The sequence below is a fragment of the Excalfactoria chinensis genome, chromosome 13 (assembly GCF_039878825.1).
Source record: "Excalfactoria chinensis isolate bCotChi1 chromosome 13, bCotChi1.hap2, whole genome shotgun sequence".
In the NCBI taxonomy this organism is placed as follows: Eukaryota; Metazoa; Chordata; class Aves; order Galliformes; family Phasianidae; genus Excalfactoria; species Excalfactoria chinensis.
Window position 1 is genome coordinate 4,039,835 of NC_092837.1, and position 17,233 is coordinate 4,057,067.

The window sequence follows — 17,233 nt, forward strand, 5'->3', positions numbered from 1 at the left end:
TCCCATCACTCTTGCCTCTGGTAACAGTAATCTACTACAGAACAGAGGCAAGCTTTGTTAACAACTGGTGTTATTCTTTTATGGAAGACCAATGCCATACACACTGTGGATCCATACCTAGTAGGGTGACTTGCAAATGACTCAGCCAAGGAAAGTTACAACAACTTGTTTACTTCCACTGGGAACCATTGACTTCCTTAGAGCTGTCAAGGTAACAGACAGCCTTGAACTGCTGAGTTCTCAGCAGTCAGCCAAATGCCTCAACTACAGCATCACCTTATATCTTCTAAAAGAAAGGTATGTTTTATTACTAGCTCTTCTAAACCCGTACTAGCAGTTCTAAAGGGGAAAACATATAAATAGCATGTTTTACTCACAAGAATAGGAGTAATGCTTGCTCTAGTTAACATTTGTTTTACAAGTCTGTATCTGTCATAAAGTGGCTTCACAATATGTCTTTCTTCTCTAGTAACCTAAAGGCAGAGAAACCACAGAATTAATTATACCAGTCACTGAATAATATGCAAGCAAACAGAAAGCATTATGCTTCTCATGCCAGGTCACATACATTCCAATTAGGAACATAAAACTAGTTTGTGTGTATGCAATGGAGTTTACGGAAAGGAAAGGAAATAAGCAGGTGTTTATTTCCCCTTATTTTTCCCACTTTAAACTTCTAGACCAAGTTAAGACTCCTTAAATGTTAGATGAGCTTCAGTAGAAGTAAGCCCTCTAAAGACCCTTAGAAAATAGGGAAATAAAAGGGACCAAGAGCTGTGGGAGAAGACTGTAACTAGCAATGATGATGACTCTACAGGAGTGACAGGGAAAAAAAAAAAGATGAAATTGTAGATAGATTTAATCTGATTCCTGATTGTACTCACAAATTCTAAAAACAAGGAAACTAGAAGATTATCATCAACACTGACTCTTTCTCTAGGGGGTTCTCTAAGTACCAGTAGCACTAACACCATTAATCTTCTTGGGCTTTTATAACTGAAAGGCTTGATCAGATGCACGCAGTAGTGCTGATTACTGAGTTGGTGCACAATGTCCAGAAGGCTGATAGAACAGTAACTGCAAGCATCTTCTGATTGGACAAGCAAATGCTAATCACTGTGATTAAAACCTCAGAACTCTGGATACCTGCTGCCAGTCAGTTCCTCCAACTTCTCTATCCCCAGTTAAATATCATATCTGCTACATACTTCAAAAAAAGTGTCTCAATGTTTGTTTCTGTGAAACCCATCATAAACTTACAGCGCTTTACCTAGAAAATTCAACCATGTTTGTCATTTTTGTTAAAAATAAAACCAAAGCAGATTACTCTTTGCTTCACAGAACAGTACAGCACCAACCTACACAAATCACTTTGCATACTCCAGTAAACCACTGATCTGTGAAAAAGGGCCTACGTAATGAATCAATACACACATCCTCATTTTCAGAAGTTAATGCAGTAGTTTCATTGGATGGCAACGTGGAAACAGATCATTGTTTGGAAAAAAATAATAATCAGGTATTACTGATGATTATTATGACTCCTGCACAAGAAATCCCATTGTCTAATTGTACATTAGCACAGTTTGATGAAGTAGAAGAGGTATTACCGGCCGTCCATGTTGACTTTCATAATACAGGAGACTTTTCTGGAGAGATGTTTTCTCTTCTACCAAATGGTCCTTTGTCATTTTCTGTTGTTAGAAGAATTGTTCATATTAATCAAAAAGTCACTTGAGCAGTTTCTCCACTGTATCAGCTACAAATGCAACTTAACCAAAAACCAAGATTAATTAATACCATACGTCCCACCTTGACAGATTTAAAGCTGTTCAATATTGTCATCAGACACCATCATCTTATGCTTACTTTTATATCTTCTGGCAAGCATCTCTCAACTCGTTTTTCCTTTAATCTTTTCAAAATGAGTTCAAGTGTAGCTTCCTTGGTGGGCTTCTTCTCTTTCTGCACAACCCGCATCTCATCCCCATTTTCTTCATCTTCTTGGTCAAGAGAGGAACCAAAGCTTTTTGGTAGAGTGTTGCTGCGTGGACGTGCCTGAGGTATGAATTCTCCATCTGAGCTCTTCTGCTTTGCATCTGAAAACAGAGAAACTACTTCACCCAAAGGTTTAAGAGAACCAATTCCTTCAGTTTGTTTAACTGCAGAATGAGGATCACAGCCATTTACAAAGGTAAAGTTTCTCTTCTAAAAACAAAGCCACAAAAATGAATTTCATTTTGCTTTTGGAATAGATCAGAATCTAAAAGTTGAAGATTTGAACTGTCCTGTGGAACTGTGCTGAGTTATCACTTCTAATTCAGTCATATGTAGGATTTGTTTTTGCGTTCCTTACCTTTTATTTGCTTTCTTAATTTCGTAAGGTCAGTCATCCATTTTAAAACTTTTGGATTGGCTGCAATATCACTGTAGGAGGGCTGAAAAGTAATACAAAATATTATATAAACATGTTTATAAATAATCTTTAACACTTCATAAAGCACGTGGCAATATTTACGGCAGCAAAGACGACCAGTAACATCAATGCTGCTCAGTACAAGATCAGATCACAGTGCCAACGTAACGAGCATTTGTGAAAACAAACTTGAAATGAGGCACCAGAAGTTGATCCAGAGACAGGTGAAGATGCTTTTGTTTTTCCATTGGCTTCATCAACTATCCCTTCAGTCTAACTGAACGCCACCACCTGCCCATCAGGCACTGTAGCATGTTTTCCTCATACTGTCGTTCAATTTGCTGCAGAAAGCAGCATATAACAAAACTACTCTATGAGCTCACAGTTTTCCAATGATGAAACACAAGAAGTAACTTGCCCTACCACACAGCCATTAATCTTTAAGCAATAACTTACCTTACTGTTTTTCTCTTTTTCAAACTGTTCCTCAAACTGCTTTATTTTTTTCTGTAGTTTCTTGACAAGCTGATAAGGTGTCTTGTCTTCCCTTTTGTCATCCTTTGAGCTGAAGGATGCTCTTCGTGTTCTGTATTAAAAAACATTTTAAAATGTAATTTCAAATGATTAAGCCAGTGCAAACAACAGTGTGTTAGGCTGGCAGATGACTAACTTGTTTGGTTTTCTTTTTCAGTCCATAATATATTCTTCTCAAGCTTTCAGTCAGAGCTCCTTACATACTCGATCAAAACGCTACCATCCGCTGCCTTCAAAATACGATGTTATTTTCTCCTCTCTGACTTCAGTAATATCCCTAACTGAAATAGCTCTTTGGTGAAAAACACCATTTGAAATTCAAGTACCATCAATTACATTGTCATTAAAACTGCTGAGATCTTTCTGGTGGCTAAGTTGCTTATCTAAATTACAAGATGATCAGTACTTCTTGAAACATGTGGCACAAAGCACAGCCTAGTCTAGAAGCTAACACTGAACAATCCCTGGTAATTAGGCAGCTCCACTTATCTGTCTTAGATAACTTAATAGATCCTTATCTTAAATAATAGTAACAATAATAATAATATCCATCATCTAATCTGTTTGGCTTTCTAATACATTTCCGCAGTATGCAACTCTGGTTTTGAATCACTTTTTGCACTTGCTCAGCTCCTTAACATTTGTGCCTTACGAAAACTCTGCATTTCAAGACTAACCATAGGAATTTTCTAGTATATATATTACACAAAGTGCCTAAAAGACCTCTTGGTGCAGCCAGTGACATCTACGTAAGTCAAGACATTAGAAATACTAATCTGATCACATGCTAGTGTCGATCCTTATTAGTTTCAGAATGAGAACAGCTATTAGAATCAGCACTTTTCTACAGGCCAGTCTCATACATCATTTTAACAGTACTCATCAACTGCAGTTCGCCACTAACAGAACATTTGGGAAAGCATCTTTTGTATCAGTGAACTTATGACAGAGAATTGGAAATTCTGAAGTTGGTCTTTCCTGTTCCAAATTTTCTCATTTTTATGGGATTATTTCTTCCTAGTAAGCATGCTAGTTCATTTTTTTTTTCTCAAATGGCTTTTCATATTAGCAGTATTATCAAGTACAGGCCACAGGTTATTTACAGCTTTAGAAGACCACACAAATAACTTGCAGCTTCTTTAATTACAACTGAGCTTCTACAGGCTGGGTTAAACTGGCTTCATCCTCTCTGCCGGCAAGAGAGAACCTTCATCAAAGGACCCTATAACTTCACTGTACTGCTGTCTCACCTCTTTCCCTCTAACAGCTGATGCTTTCCATTAACCCTTCTGAATGAAGGCTTTCCACATGAAGAACATTCCCAGTTTATTACCACATGTTTTTGTTGCAAGGATTTGTGTCACCCAGCTCACTTTACTGGGAGTGGATATACGAAACAAACAGGAAATCTCACAACATGAAAATTGATACCTGTGCAATTGGAAAAAAGTTACATAAAACCACATCACAGCATCCAGTAAAGCCTGGTAAACAAAGGATATAAATAATGTCTTCAGACCAGGAAGCAGCATTACAACAGGTTACCAGCAGCCCAGTCTGAATGCCAGGGAAAATCTCCGTCCTATTTTTATACTCTTTCCCTAAGCACCTGCCAGTGACCACTTTGAGAGACAGCCATCCAAGACGGATCTCTGGTCTGACCCAATATGGCAATTCCCAGGTATACATACAGCCAATGGCCCTATAATGATACATTTGACCTTGGTTTTCAGTTTATTTATCATACCATAAAAAACTTACAATGTTTTCAAGCAGTGGTATTTTCATACCAGAAGTAACTGCCACAATACCCACCAAATTGAATTTAAGTTCATACCTAACAAAAGAAAGTGCTTTGGATGAAGAATCTAATGTTTCTGGATCATGTAAGAAACGCTGGCTTTGCCCAAAGTCCAAACTACGATGCGACAGTATCGGGTGACAGTCCTCCTCCAATGGATGGTTGGTCATTCTTCCAGCCTGTGGGGAAAGCTGTGCTTCTCCAGATTCGCTGTCTTCCTGCCAAGATTTAAAAGCAGGAAATGGATCTGTAAGATAAAAAAAAGGGGGAACAAAATGGTGCTTGTCTGTTAAAAGAACTATAAAGAAGAGTCAAAAGGAAACAATTGTGTATGCGATACTTAGTCTTGTATGCTATAAAGGATGTGGTGTCATACACAAAGTGAATAAAAACAGTGGAATACATCAGAAAGCTACAAATTCTGTCATATAACAATTGAAAGAAAAACATACTGAAATGAAGTATGCACACTAGGATCCCTTTTTCAAAGTGTTTCTTAGGAGTATGCATTTCTGAACAGTTCAACAGCGTAAGAGAGCGTTACTTATTTACTTATCAGAAATGTTATGGTACAAGAACACCCTTATTGCCTCTTGCAATGTATTGCTACAGAAATTAAGTTCCACACCTCACATGTGAGCTCTGAAAGATTCTCCTCTTGATTTTGAGAAAGACAAGCCTGATAATACCTCTCCACGTACAATACCACTTACTTAGTCTTTTTAAAGGAGTGTTGTTGGTGTGACTGTTTTTGTTTGCCTTTTTATTGCTGTTGTTTGTCTGTTTGTTCTCTAATATATTTATAGTTTAAATCCAGCTTGACACCACTGAGAAAAAGAGATTCTTTAGTTTGTGGAAGGGGATTTCTTTCAGGCAAGGGATTCCAAAACAATTTGCTGTTTGTTTTTTTACTAACCCTATTAAAAAGTGCCATCTAACAAGAAGCTGACGATGCCCTCCAAGTACTTTAGTTGAAAATCTCCCCCTTCCCTTTCAGAAGTTTTGCCCATTATTTTCCAAATCAAAAATCTTGAAAACTGGGTTCAAAGTGTGCAGAACAACAATAAAGCCCACAAAGTAATCTTTGAAGAATAAATGAATAAGTGGTAACCCTTGTACCTGCTTTCCAGAGCGCATTCACTAAGAACTATGGAGGTTTTGCTTAGGGATTTTTTTTGGTGAGTTTTTTTGTTCTTTCTTTATGTTTTTTTAAGCTAGAATCTTGCTTGCGTATGTAGCACAAGATACAAGGGGGCCCTTAAGGAGGAAAAAATACTGCAAATCAGAGCATTCCCAAGGTAAGGGACAGCAGGTGAAGGGTTAGTTAGAAAGCAAACCATAAACTATCAAAAGGCAGATAACTGAATGTATGGCGAACCATACTTACCCTCCCCTTCTCTCTGCAGATGCATTGTTTTGAAATCAATGAGGGGAAAAGTGATAGGGCATGGCGCTAATAAAATGAAAAAGAATGGCAAAAATACTAAAGTGAACACACAGCACAGTCAGAACAAACCATACATAACATGTAAAGCAGGAAGATACAGTACCAGGGGAAAAAAAACAAACATATTTTGAGCCAGGCCCTGAACACTCTCAAGTCCCAGGCAACTGCAGTGGCAGGTAAGGATGCTCAGGCCTTTGTAAGTTTGAGCTGCTTACCCAAAAGGTTTACAGAACAGAAATAGTAAAGACTTACTGCCATTTAATAAGAGTCTCATGCATCTTCACAGTAACAAAAGACAAGTTCCACATACAGTTCTGTTCACAGCTTGTAAATAAGAGATGGCAGTGATTTCCAAAAAGAGGATGAATACAGAATAAAAACACTCAAACACAGATTAACCAATCTGCATTTCTCCCTATTAAGGCAGCAAGCATTTTGTGCTCATTTTCAAGAACCCCACAGACTACAGGTCTTCAAAGGTGCCATCACATAGGATTTAATAATCCAAACCTTTTGAAAGATTTGGACAAGCAGATTTCTTTGCAAAGCCAATGTAGTTGAACAGAATGCTACAAGGACTTGCAGTGCCTGAGATCCCAACAGCCATTCTAAAAAGGACTGAAGAATAGCCAAAACTGAAAACCTCACCACACGCAAATACCACATCTTGCAAAACACCATGATTTTACTACTGAGAATCACATAACATAAATTTATACAGGTATCCTACACTCTCTTTGAAGTAAAGATATACATGTATTTGGAAAAGCAAAACCAAAGTAACTTCTATGAACAGCTTTAAAGAAATAATGGAAATGGAACCCACACATGTACTGAGAACATGTATTAAAGGTTAACACAGAGATTGTAACAAAACATAACTTGCAAGTAAGCAATGGAAATAAATATTGACTACATAAAGCAAGTATTTCACAGCTGTAAGTGAATCAAATTACAAACCTCATCATTTCTATACGGTTAAAAACAAAATATGGATTCATGCAGGGAATTCATTTGGAAAATAGCCAGCTTAGGTGACAAGTTACTGTAAGTTACCACTATTGGAGCTTTGGGAGCTTTATGTGTTGTCACGCTACAGTTTCACATCGCACTGCTACACCTCAAACGTACATAGTTTACTGCACTAAGTTTAATATTTCTAACACAAGATAAAAGTAACCACGTTCATTCTCTCTTACTTGTGCCTTATTGATGCTTAATTACGACGATTTAAATGCATCTCAGAAAAAAAAGAATAGCTGCCACTGGAACCACCAGTTGGAAGTTAAACAAAATCCCTGGGTAGTAAATCTGCATTAAATCTACCACTTCCCATTGAGAATTAGTGGGTGGGGGTCACTGTCCTGTTGGTGACAGTTCACAGTACATTAAACAAACTAACTAGTGGACTTTTTTCTTTCATAAGGTTGATGATTCAGATGATTCGACATGACGGAAGAAGATCAGCATATAAAGAGCATGTAAAAAGACAAGTACTTCGCAAAGATTATCAACAACAACAAGTGTCTTGCTGTGGTTAGAGAACAGAAGTTATGTTTTTATACAAGTACAAGGACAGCATAAGCAGTCATTTCCATATATCTGAGCAACAAAGTTCAATCGAGTTATAATTTCAGGGGCTTGCTACACCTAAAGGCCATAAGGAATAAGACCATAAATGTGTATTTCACACTTCTTGCTCTCCTAGGGATCATATTGACTGTTAACTTGTACTTGAAAATTTAGGCTGTTTCAAGTTGTCCAGTGACCAGGAAACCAATACTGGACTTTTCTGATGCTCAATACAAGACAACCAAAAGACTTCTCAGACTAAATCAAATGTAAATGGCTATGCTTAGTAGTTCAGAGACCTTAAGTCAAATTCAGCTACTATGAGAAACTTCAGCAACTCTGATTGAAACAAAAAGAAAACCACAAAATTCAACACGAACAACAACTGCATCATAAAAATCAAAGTATTTATAAGGACTCATGTGAGAGAGAGTCCGGAGGATCTTAAGTCACTTGAAAAATACATATGCAACATTTTTTGCATGAAGCTTAGGCTCTTTTGCTTTCTTTAGCTGTTTTGTTTTTAAAGTCCCTTCTAAGTTGCAGAAAGATCTGAAACAAGACAGGACCTATGTTATACACAGTACAACTGGCCAAGTCATACAGGAATGTTTCATTCAGATGAAGCTAAAGGGAAAGTGTACAAGTTACCAGAGTGCTTCTCTTACTTCGTAAAGCATTTCATGTATTCGAACTAGCTGAGTAGATCGTGAATTAAAGAGCAAAAATTACCTTCCCATTTGTCACCATCAGATGCATTCTTCAGATCTAGACGTGGTACTTGGACACTCAGAGCTTCCTCAGGAACATAAACGTCACCATCCCCTGACACCTCTGAATCAGTATTTGCATTGAGATCGCAAGCTTTGGTACTTGAATCCTGTATAAAATAACAGCACAGAACAATTTCATTCTTATTTAGCAACTGGAAACCAATTCACTATTTAGTGCTACTCCTAGAACTTTTGGAAACTCTTAAATATATACATATATAGATATATACACATGTATATCTATCTATATAAAAAATACACACATATATACATATATATATATATACACACACTTCCTTACTCAAGTAAGATGCTCCCATGTTTCATAAGGAATTGTAAACAAGCTCCTTTTTCCCTCCCACAGTATTAGCCAATTATTGGCATGACAAAGCATTTCTTACACGAGATACATAAGCATAAGCTTGTGGTGCTGCCCCAAATTTCCAAAAAGCTGGATAAAATCTGACAGATTTTGCAGATTTTGTGGCTACCCAACCAACACAACATAGATTAATAACAGTTAAATTTACGGGGATTTTTTTGCATGACTGTATTTACATTTATGAGATTCTGCATAATATAAATGAAATCATCATCTTACCAGGAACATTTCTGAAGATATTCTATCATTGCCATCAACCAAAATACTATTTTGCCTAGAAACAAAACAGATCCAGTTATCAATTTAAATGCATTTCATTCTTACATACAGTATCCAATTTTAGCAGATATGCAATTGATTTCCTTAAAGGGATCAATAGAACTATGGAGAGCAAAAGTTGGGTTGCTTGGGGGTTGCAGGGGGTGAGTCCCTCTGTTCTTCACAGTTCCCAATTAATTCCCACATGGCTGAGTGATACACTGCACCAAAATGTTTTAAAGAATGTCTTTTTTTGTTTCTCTTGCCAAACTGATTCTCTTACGTTCTCAAAACTGAAGTTACACATTCTGCCATGTAAGTAATAAATGAAACATTCCTACCTTTCACTATTATTTTCTCCATCAACATCTGCATCTTTATCACATTGGTTCAATAATACATCCGCAGGCTGTTGGCAAAAAGGTCATTTAGAAAGATTGAATATATTTCTGTAATTGTGGAGCACAAAAAAGCCCTCAAGAATGAAAAACACAGGATTCTACAGACATGTAGAAATCACACTGTTTAACCAATGCAACACTTCTACATTTACAGTGAGGTCAACAATTTAGTTACTCACTAGAAGACCATCAGTGAAATCTCTGTCTTCAAACACAACATGATTAAGAATTTAAAGCTTGGTTGTTTTGTTTTGTTTTTAAGGTAGACACCAACGCTGTCACTGCAAGCTGTCAGAGCATGAGTTTGGGGTGACAGGAAATACTGCCACGACTCTGCGTCTCAGAGAGAACTGAGTGGGATGCAGATTTGGGCTTAGTGTTATATGGAATGAAACAAGTCTGACAGACTTCCTAAAAGGAACTTCTAATCCCCATTATTAAATAAAAGAGAAGTAGAATTTGAAGGGGATGAAGAAATGCTGGCACAGAACAAGTTCAGATTAATTTACATCACCATTTTGTACACTAGAAGTTGGCACAAGAAGATTGCTTTAAGTATTTAAACCAAAGCCCAGTATTTGCTTCCTTTGAGAAGCACAGACTTTGGGAGAACATAACTGGAAAAGTGTTTTATACCCTCTTGAGTAACGTGTTACATTTTATTTCAGACTTTAGGAAGCAGTCCCAGCTGGACTTTTAATATTATTTTCAGACATTTAAATGTTGTTCTGAGCTCAAATATATATTGCATTCAATAATTTAACATGGCTACACATTTTCCTTTATCAGACATATCTCCATCATTCTCTTAACATCATTTTGATCCTCAAGCCAAATTCCAATTCAAGAAAACAATTTATTACTACATTGCACAATAGCCTTTCTGCCCTAGAGAATGATTGTAGCTGCAGACTCAATTGCTCCTTTTCCTGTCTCAGACCCACAGGAAAGCTCACGTACAGAAGCTCATCTACAGCCCTTATGCCCACCAACAAAAGTGCACCTGTACATGACCATGCAACACTCAAGCATCACGTTCTCCCTTCATATTCTTACTGCAGTAATGTTCTTTTAGCCCTGAAGTGAATGTGCTTCTTCAGAAGTATCATTCACATTTCTCAGCTGTTCTTTTACTGAAACCACCGATACAGAATAAACAGACAATTACAAAATCATGTCTTCCTCTTACAGTTCTCATATTAACATTCTACCACTGCTTAATATAGTTTGTACTGTGAGCTCTGTTACTGTCACAGCCCTAGACCCTCTTCTCCTCACAAAGCCTTTATTAACACAGATGCTATGCTAACAGTTGATATGCTGACTTACCTCAGCAGAAGGAAGGGCCAGTACCTGCAAAAAAAAGACAGAACCCACAGTCAGGGTCCAAACAAGCTGCACCAAAGTACACAGAGATTTCTCTGCACGTTTACAAAGTATGCATAGCAGAAAAGGAAATTAACTGTGCAAAGCAGCTGAGCCACATAAAGCAGCATCAGAGCTATTAAGAAGACACTGATGCCCCAAACGCTTTGCTGAAGTCACTGCAAATAATAATTTTCATATACAGGAAGCTCTTCCTCTCACCTGAACACCTTCTTCCTCCTCAGTTACAGTATCATGTTTCATATCTTCGCTGCCTAAATCTGTGCTAACCAATACTTCAGAGCAGTCTCCCGTGTTCTCACTGCTACCAATGTCATTATTTTCAATAACATCATTCCTAAAGAAACAAACAGTAAAGCATCAGTAACCTGTTGTTCAGCCCCCAATTGGCCCTTGTATAGCTTATACACACTTCTGAGGTTTTCTGCAACAGTATGTGGTAGATACATAAAAAAGGATTTATCCAAAACCACCTTGACTAGATGAAGTTCCTTGATGGCACTCCTCTCAATACTGAAGTCAGCTAACTTAAGTTAGCATCAAAATGCACCCTTCACTGATAAATCCCATTACTTCTAACATTTTATATTCCTAGCATTCAGCTTAAGGTTTGCAAAAGTACACCCACATTAAAACCAATTTATACCATGCCTGTTTGTCCATAGATTCTTAATGTATCAGCACGTCTGTCGCTATGATTCCATAATCCATTGCAAGCCACTGAGTTTTGCCTTTCTTCTCCTTCCTCAGATAACTCCAAACTACTTTAAAAACATTTTTAGATACTACACAAGATGGTCTGTCATTTTACATTTTAGTTACTTATTCTGTAATTCCTGTAATTATTCTGTTAGTTCTAAGAAATCCACTCCTGATGACTGCAGTTTGTAGTTATTTATTTAGCCATATATCTTTCTTCGGCATAATTTGTTGACTGTACTGCTTTAAAGAACCTGGACAACCTCTTTCAAGAACGCTATCATGTATCGTCTATTACAGTTAATCCACAGAGGAACGACACAGAAGCATCTGAGCTAGAGACAGTGCCAGAAGAGCATATTGGGTTTCAAACCTGCAGTGATGGTACTTTTAGCCTCTGCTTCTGTGAAGCCAGCCAGACTTCAAACACTTATGCCATAACTCATGGGATTCAGCTACAAGAGGGAGTGTTCACCCACTTAGAGTTTATATCAAAGAAATTAGATCTACAACCCCGAAATCCAACTTATAACAACCGAACATTATAAGCCATGATTATTACCTTTACGATCTCTTACTAACTTATCTCTGACAAGAATTTGGACTGAAGACTCCTAAAAACAGCAGATATAGAAAATAGCATTTGACCCTCTGAACGCTCCACACCATTTCAAGCTCTGACCTTAAGGAACTTATGTTACAAAGTGCTACTTAGCCACACATCTTGGGAGCTGGAAATTGTGATCATTTATATTTAAAAAACATCAGCAGGTCACAGTTTCTCAGTGCTGCCCCGGAAATTGCTACACCCATAAACAATAAGATCTATAACAAAAATCTGACCAAGTGAGACTGAAATCCTATACAAATACATCTACAGTGCTCATTCTATCTGCCGTTAGCTGTTTTCTTGACTGCCAGCTGTGGAAGTACAATAGCTACGTTGATGTGGAACAACATGGTAAGGAAACTGAAATAGCACCTACAATAAATTTTTATATATGGTGAAACTGAGTCACAAGTAACATGAAGTGAGATAAAGAGCCGGGTAAATAAGGTCTTGTGCTGCTTGCAGAAAATTCAGCAGCAAAGTAGTTATACTTTGCAATTTGCAGCTATATAAGAGCAACTTAAAATACTTGCTTCAAGAGCTGTTCGTTATTTCTGTTGGTTGAAAGATGATTTGATTTAGCATAGAAATTTTTAAGGAATTTTTAAGTGAACAACAGAAGACTCAACTTTTGCTCCTGGTTGAGGGGTACTGGGGCAGTTTGGCATTTAAGACCTAAAGATACACAATCCTTTACAATTTAGTACCAATACAAAATATCTTACTGGTTGTTAGATCCTTCCTCATCCCCGCTGGGATTGTTTGCATCCTTGTTACAGCCCAGTCTGTGTTGCTGTATTTGTTTAAGATCATTATCTAAGCTGCTCTGCAGGTCGAAAAGGTGCTGTTCCACAGCTGCTCTGATTGTTCGTTCTAAAATGCTAGAAAGAAAAGCCACAGAATTCACATTAAAAAATCCTTTTCTCCACCGATCAACTATGCAGAAAGGTAAAAACAACAAATGAATCTGTGATACCAGGTACTTCAAGGAAAAGAAAGAAAAAAAGCAGATTAACTATACTAGGCAATGGGGAGTACTGAAACCACGATATTCTATCAAGTAATACCCAAATGAGAGAGTATTTTAACAGTTACAGATTACCATGACTTCAGTTAACAAAAAAAAAAACACAACAAAACATTATACCCCAAACCATATAAAACCTGAACATAAGCATGCAACAATCAAATCCTGCATCTACAGCAGGTCAGAGCCAACCGCGGAGCAAGTACAGCACAGTTGGCTGTAGCAGCTCCTGAGCAGGACTGTGATTGCAAAAGGCAAGATCTAACAAACAGTGGAGACAATACGCCAGTACCTGATGAGGACACAGGGTATACCCAAAGGTACATCAGCAACAGAATATTCTTTAAAAGCAGGGTATGCCAAGTGCACTTTTTAGCCAGATTATCCAAAACAAATAAAACTTAGGGCTATAAAATTGTGTTTTGTTTTCCTCCACATGCCTGCATGCCATTCTTCAGAACTGCACTAACTATAAACAACAAAAGTTGGTGCTGAAAACACATTATAAGAACAATTATAAGGTTAAATCCCTAGGAAATATATAAGTATAGAAACAAAATGGTTTGCAATCTAAATTCTACCATTCATGCTTCTGCAGTCAACAGTGATGCATGTTAAGTTCTTCTGCAATATGTTTCATTCATAACTAATCAAACCTACTGCATTTGTTCTTTTAAGACAACGCACCGATACATGTTATAGCAACAACACAATTCACAAATCATACACTGTTGTTATACTTACTCTGCAGAGGCTGGCAAGATGCTTATGGGAGAAATATGAGCACTGCAATACAGAAGAACTAAGTTAGTGAAATGCAAAACTTAGTATATTCAATAGAAGTCTCAAAAACAAGAGAAAGCAAATTTGAAAATACTAAAAATCTACATGCAGTGAAGCTAATAAAAATCGAAAAAATAGGGAGCAAAGTAAATACTTATTTACAGTCCCTGTAAGATTCCTCCATCCAGACAAAGTGGAATGCCATCATAAGACAAAGGCGTCTAGGCAGCAGTGCAGGTTTCTGTCTCCCAAGAGCCGATACTCAGTACATTAAGAAGCTGTAAGAGGTATGGTCTTTCCCATGGGAAATATTAATCGCTTAGTCTCCAAAGACTTCCTGACACCTTGCTTAGGAACGCAGATTTTAACCTTGCTGCCTCAAGCAAGTTCCAAAGTACTTTGCTTTCCTTCGCTGTTGCAGTTCGTAGGGACTTTTCCCTGCCTATCAGATTGTTGCACAATTTTACTCTGCAATGTTCAACAGATCTGCAGTATTCTCCAAGGACAGATACGTTTCAAGTACAAGGCAGGTACTTTCCAGAGGTTTTAAGAGATGAGTTAGCCACTTGTAAAGCACTTTGGAATCTCTTAGCACAATCTACTTTTTACCACATAGCAGCACTTCTGACAGCCAAAGTGGTTTTTAAAAGTGATTTTCATGAATACATGAGGGAGAAGAGCAAAACTGCCACCTCAATGGGAGCTGGACAGGTACGTCTGCAAGATGGTTCTGGCTGATAATAGCTCTGTTTGTACTTAAACTCATTTGATGGTCCCTCTGCTTAACTAAGAACAGCTTTAATACAGCAAGGAGTATCTTGTTCAGACCTTATCAAGTTCACTGGTAGTCCTATACCCACCACTAGAGAGGTGAAATAATTAGACCATCTGGAACAGACTTTCTACTTTTTCTTCTTTAAAGCAGATGAAACACAAGCCATAAAGGACTTGCTTGCCAGCTCAATGTTTAAACACATTAACTCATTTTCCTTCAAACCTATTAGTGGTAAGACATTTCTCCTGAGTTGTGAACATTTCTTATTGGTGTCCATGCTCACAAGTTCCACATAGCCCTACTATACAAACTGCTTAAGCCTTCTGATAAACAACTTCTGCACCAGCATGATTTGGAATAAAAAACGAAGGGAGAAAGCTGTGAATAAGTTCAGCCCTACAAGCAAGACAAGAGAAGAATGAGAAAATATCAGAGGAAAAAAAAGAGATTTCAAACCAAGATGGATGTACTTAAGTACCGGATATGAGCACTTTCAGCAAGTCCCGTAAGAGCTGCATCACAAAAGGCATGCTTACTTTCTAAAAGTTCTACTATAGGTACACTAATAATCAATTTATTGAGCAGTTGCTCCCTAGGACACATCAGAGGAAAAAGAGGCAATCAGAACACAGAGCACTGCAATGGTTGTAAAAAAGAACAAAAAAACTGAGTCAAGGGCACGAGTACAAAAACTATTTTAGGAAACTGTGGTGACCTGGAATCGTTTTGTTCTTTCGCTATCACTTGAGACAATGAGGAACTGTGTCGGCAGTGGGGAGAATCAAACTCATCTCCAAAGAATCCAAAAGATTTCAGACACGATTCACAACAAAATTTTCCATCTAAGTGCATAACCTTCAGCCCACAGAGGAGGATCATTCAGCAGTGCTTTTCACAAACACCTTTAGGTGCATTAGAAGTACTCAGCAAAAGATGTGCACGACTCAGCAGCATTCCAAAGCCTGAACAATCCTCTTACTATGTAAAGAATTATCCTGTGCCTCCAACTAATCACTTCAGCAATTAAGCACTTTTTGAAAGAAACATGTCAATCACTCTTAGCTGAGAACACATTACAACTTTGGAACTAAGGCACCAGTTTAAGAATACTTGTTTAAAAGCTGTAACTTATACTGCTACACAGTCTTAATGCAGCATGACACAGCACCACACACAAAGGTAAACGTCTTTTGTTTCACAATGCTAACTCACTCCCAGGAACCCCCTTTGCACCTTTTCCCGACCCATTAAGAGTCTTCGTAAGTGTCCTGTGATGGAAAAATACATAATCTAGAGATAAAACATTTCAAACCTCTTCTTCCTAGTATACTGACAGTACACAGATTCTTATTTCTCACTAGCAACAAAAGCAATTTTGACATTATTTCATTTCACAATATCCCCAGAATACATTTATCTCGCATAACGTTAAAAAGCAATATCTGCATTCCCATCAAAGCAACGTTTTCCTTCCATGCATTTACCTGTGCAGCAGGACTTTACAGGCCATCCTGATTATTTTTGCTATCCCAAACGAACATTTCATGTAAAAATGCTTCATTTGAAAAAGAGCGAAGTGTGCTGTTGGCTGTAGGTTATGCATTCTGCTCCCACGGTTTCAATGGCTGCTTGTCAGACAGCACTTCTGGAGTGCTGCACTAAACCCTGCAGTCTAAATAGAAATAGACTGCAACATGAGGTCACTCCTGACAATAAGCTGCCCAATCAAGACTTGAAAGCTTTTCTAACATGTTGTTCACATATTTTCCAGGGTAGAAATAGGAAAAAGTATTTGGATAAACATCCAAGAGAGAGCTAAGCTAAAAGCTATAATATATCTTCTAGCAATTCAAGCACTTGCTATATTTGTTATATTCAGATAGCCTCATTATATGTACATTTTGTTCCTTTATTATCACGGTCTCGTTTCTCTCTTTGATTGAGCTAACTGAAATAGAACTGGATAACAAACGGCAGAAGCAGTGAGGAGTTCACCCTCACCGTTACATTTAATACAGACAAAAACAAACCGCTCACAGAACTTCCTACTTGTCACATCTCACCTTTCTACACACCGCATTTGAAAAGCCCGAAGAACACATCAAGGAGATTTCACCTTAGGCTTGCGACTGAGGATATTTGAGATGAACAGCAAAAAGTAAACTGAATGCTATCTGGCAAACAGCAACGGGGAAAAATTCAGCATACTGACAGCTAAGGACTCCGGGGTGATTATTTCAACAGCACATCTTCATGTCAGCTGCAGTGCTGAGTCAGGAATTCTTTCTACAGAAGTAAGGACAGCAGAAACTGACAGAGCCATGTTGAAAAGGCTTCTGATAAGGGAGAATACATTTCCTTTACATACA

The 17,233-nt window shown here is 37.8% G+C and overlaps 1 protein-coding gene across 2 annotated transcripts in view; it reads right to left on the reverse strand.

Annotated features, from left to right (window-relative positions):
• Nucleotides 1–17,233, reverse strand: part of FAM13B (family with sequence similarity 13 member B) — a 41,080-nt gene that overhangs the window by 5,876 nt on the left and 17,971 nt on the right. The window contains exons 8-20 of one of the 2 annotated variants that reach the window (XM_072347868.1): nucleotides 14,051–14,092; nucleotides 13,005–13,160; nucleotides 11,172–11,307; nucleotides 10,914–10,937; nucleotides 9,525–9,592; nucleotides 9,145–9,199; nucleotides 8,503–8,650; nucleotides 4,788–4,998; nucleotides 2,873–3,002; nucleotides 2,357–2,438; nucleotides 1,870–2,099; nucleotides 1,611–1,694; nucleotides 378–473 (exon numbers count right to left, since the gene is read on the reverse strand). In XM_072347868.1, coding sequence (XP_072203969.1) covers nucleotides 378–473; nucleotides 1,611–1,694; nucleotides 1,870–2,099; nucleotides 2,357–2,438; nucleotides 2,873–3,002; nucleotides 4,788–4,998; nucleotides 8,503–8,650; nucleotides 9,145–9,199; nucleotides 9,525–9,592; nucleotides 10,914–10,937; nucleotides 11,172–11,307; nucleotides 13,005–13,160; nucleotides 14,051–14,092 — 1,462 coding nt within the window. The remainder of the gene's footprint in view (nucleotides 1–377; nucleotides 474–1,610; nucleotides 1,695–1,869; nucleotides 2,100–2,356; nucleotides 2,439–2,872; nucleotides 3,003–4,787; nucleotides 4,999–8,502; nucleotides 8,651–9,144; nucleotides 9,200–9,524; nucleotides 9,593–10,913; nucleotides 10,938–11,171; nucleotides 11,308–13,004; nucleotides 13,161–14,050; nucleotides 14,093–17,233) is intronic. The other variant, XM_072347869.1, reaches the window with a different exon arrangement.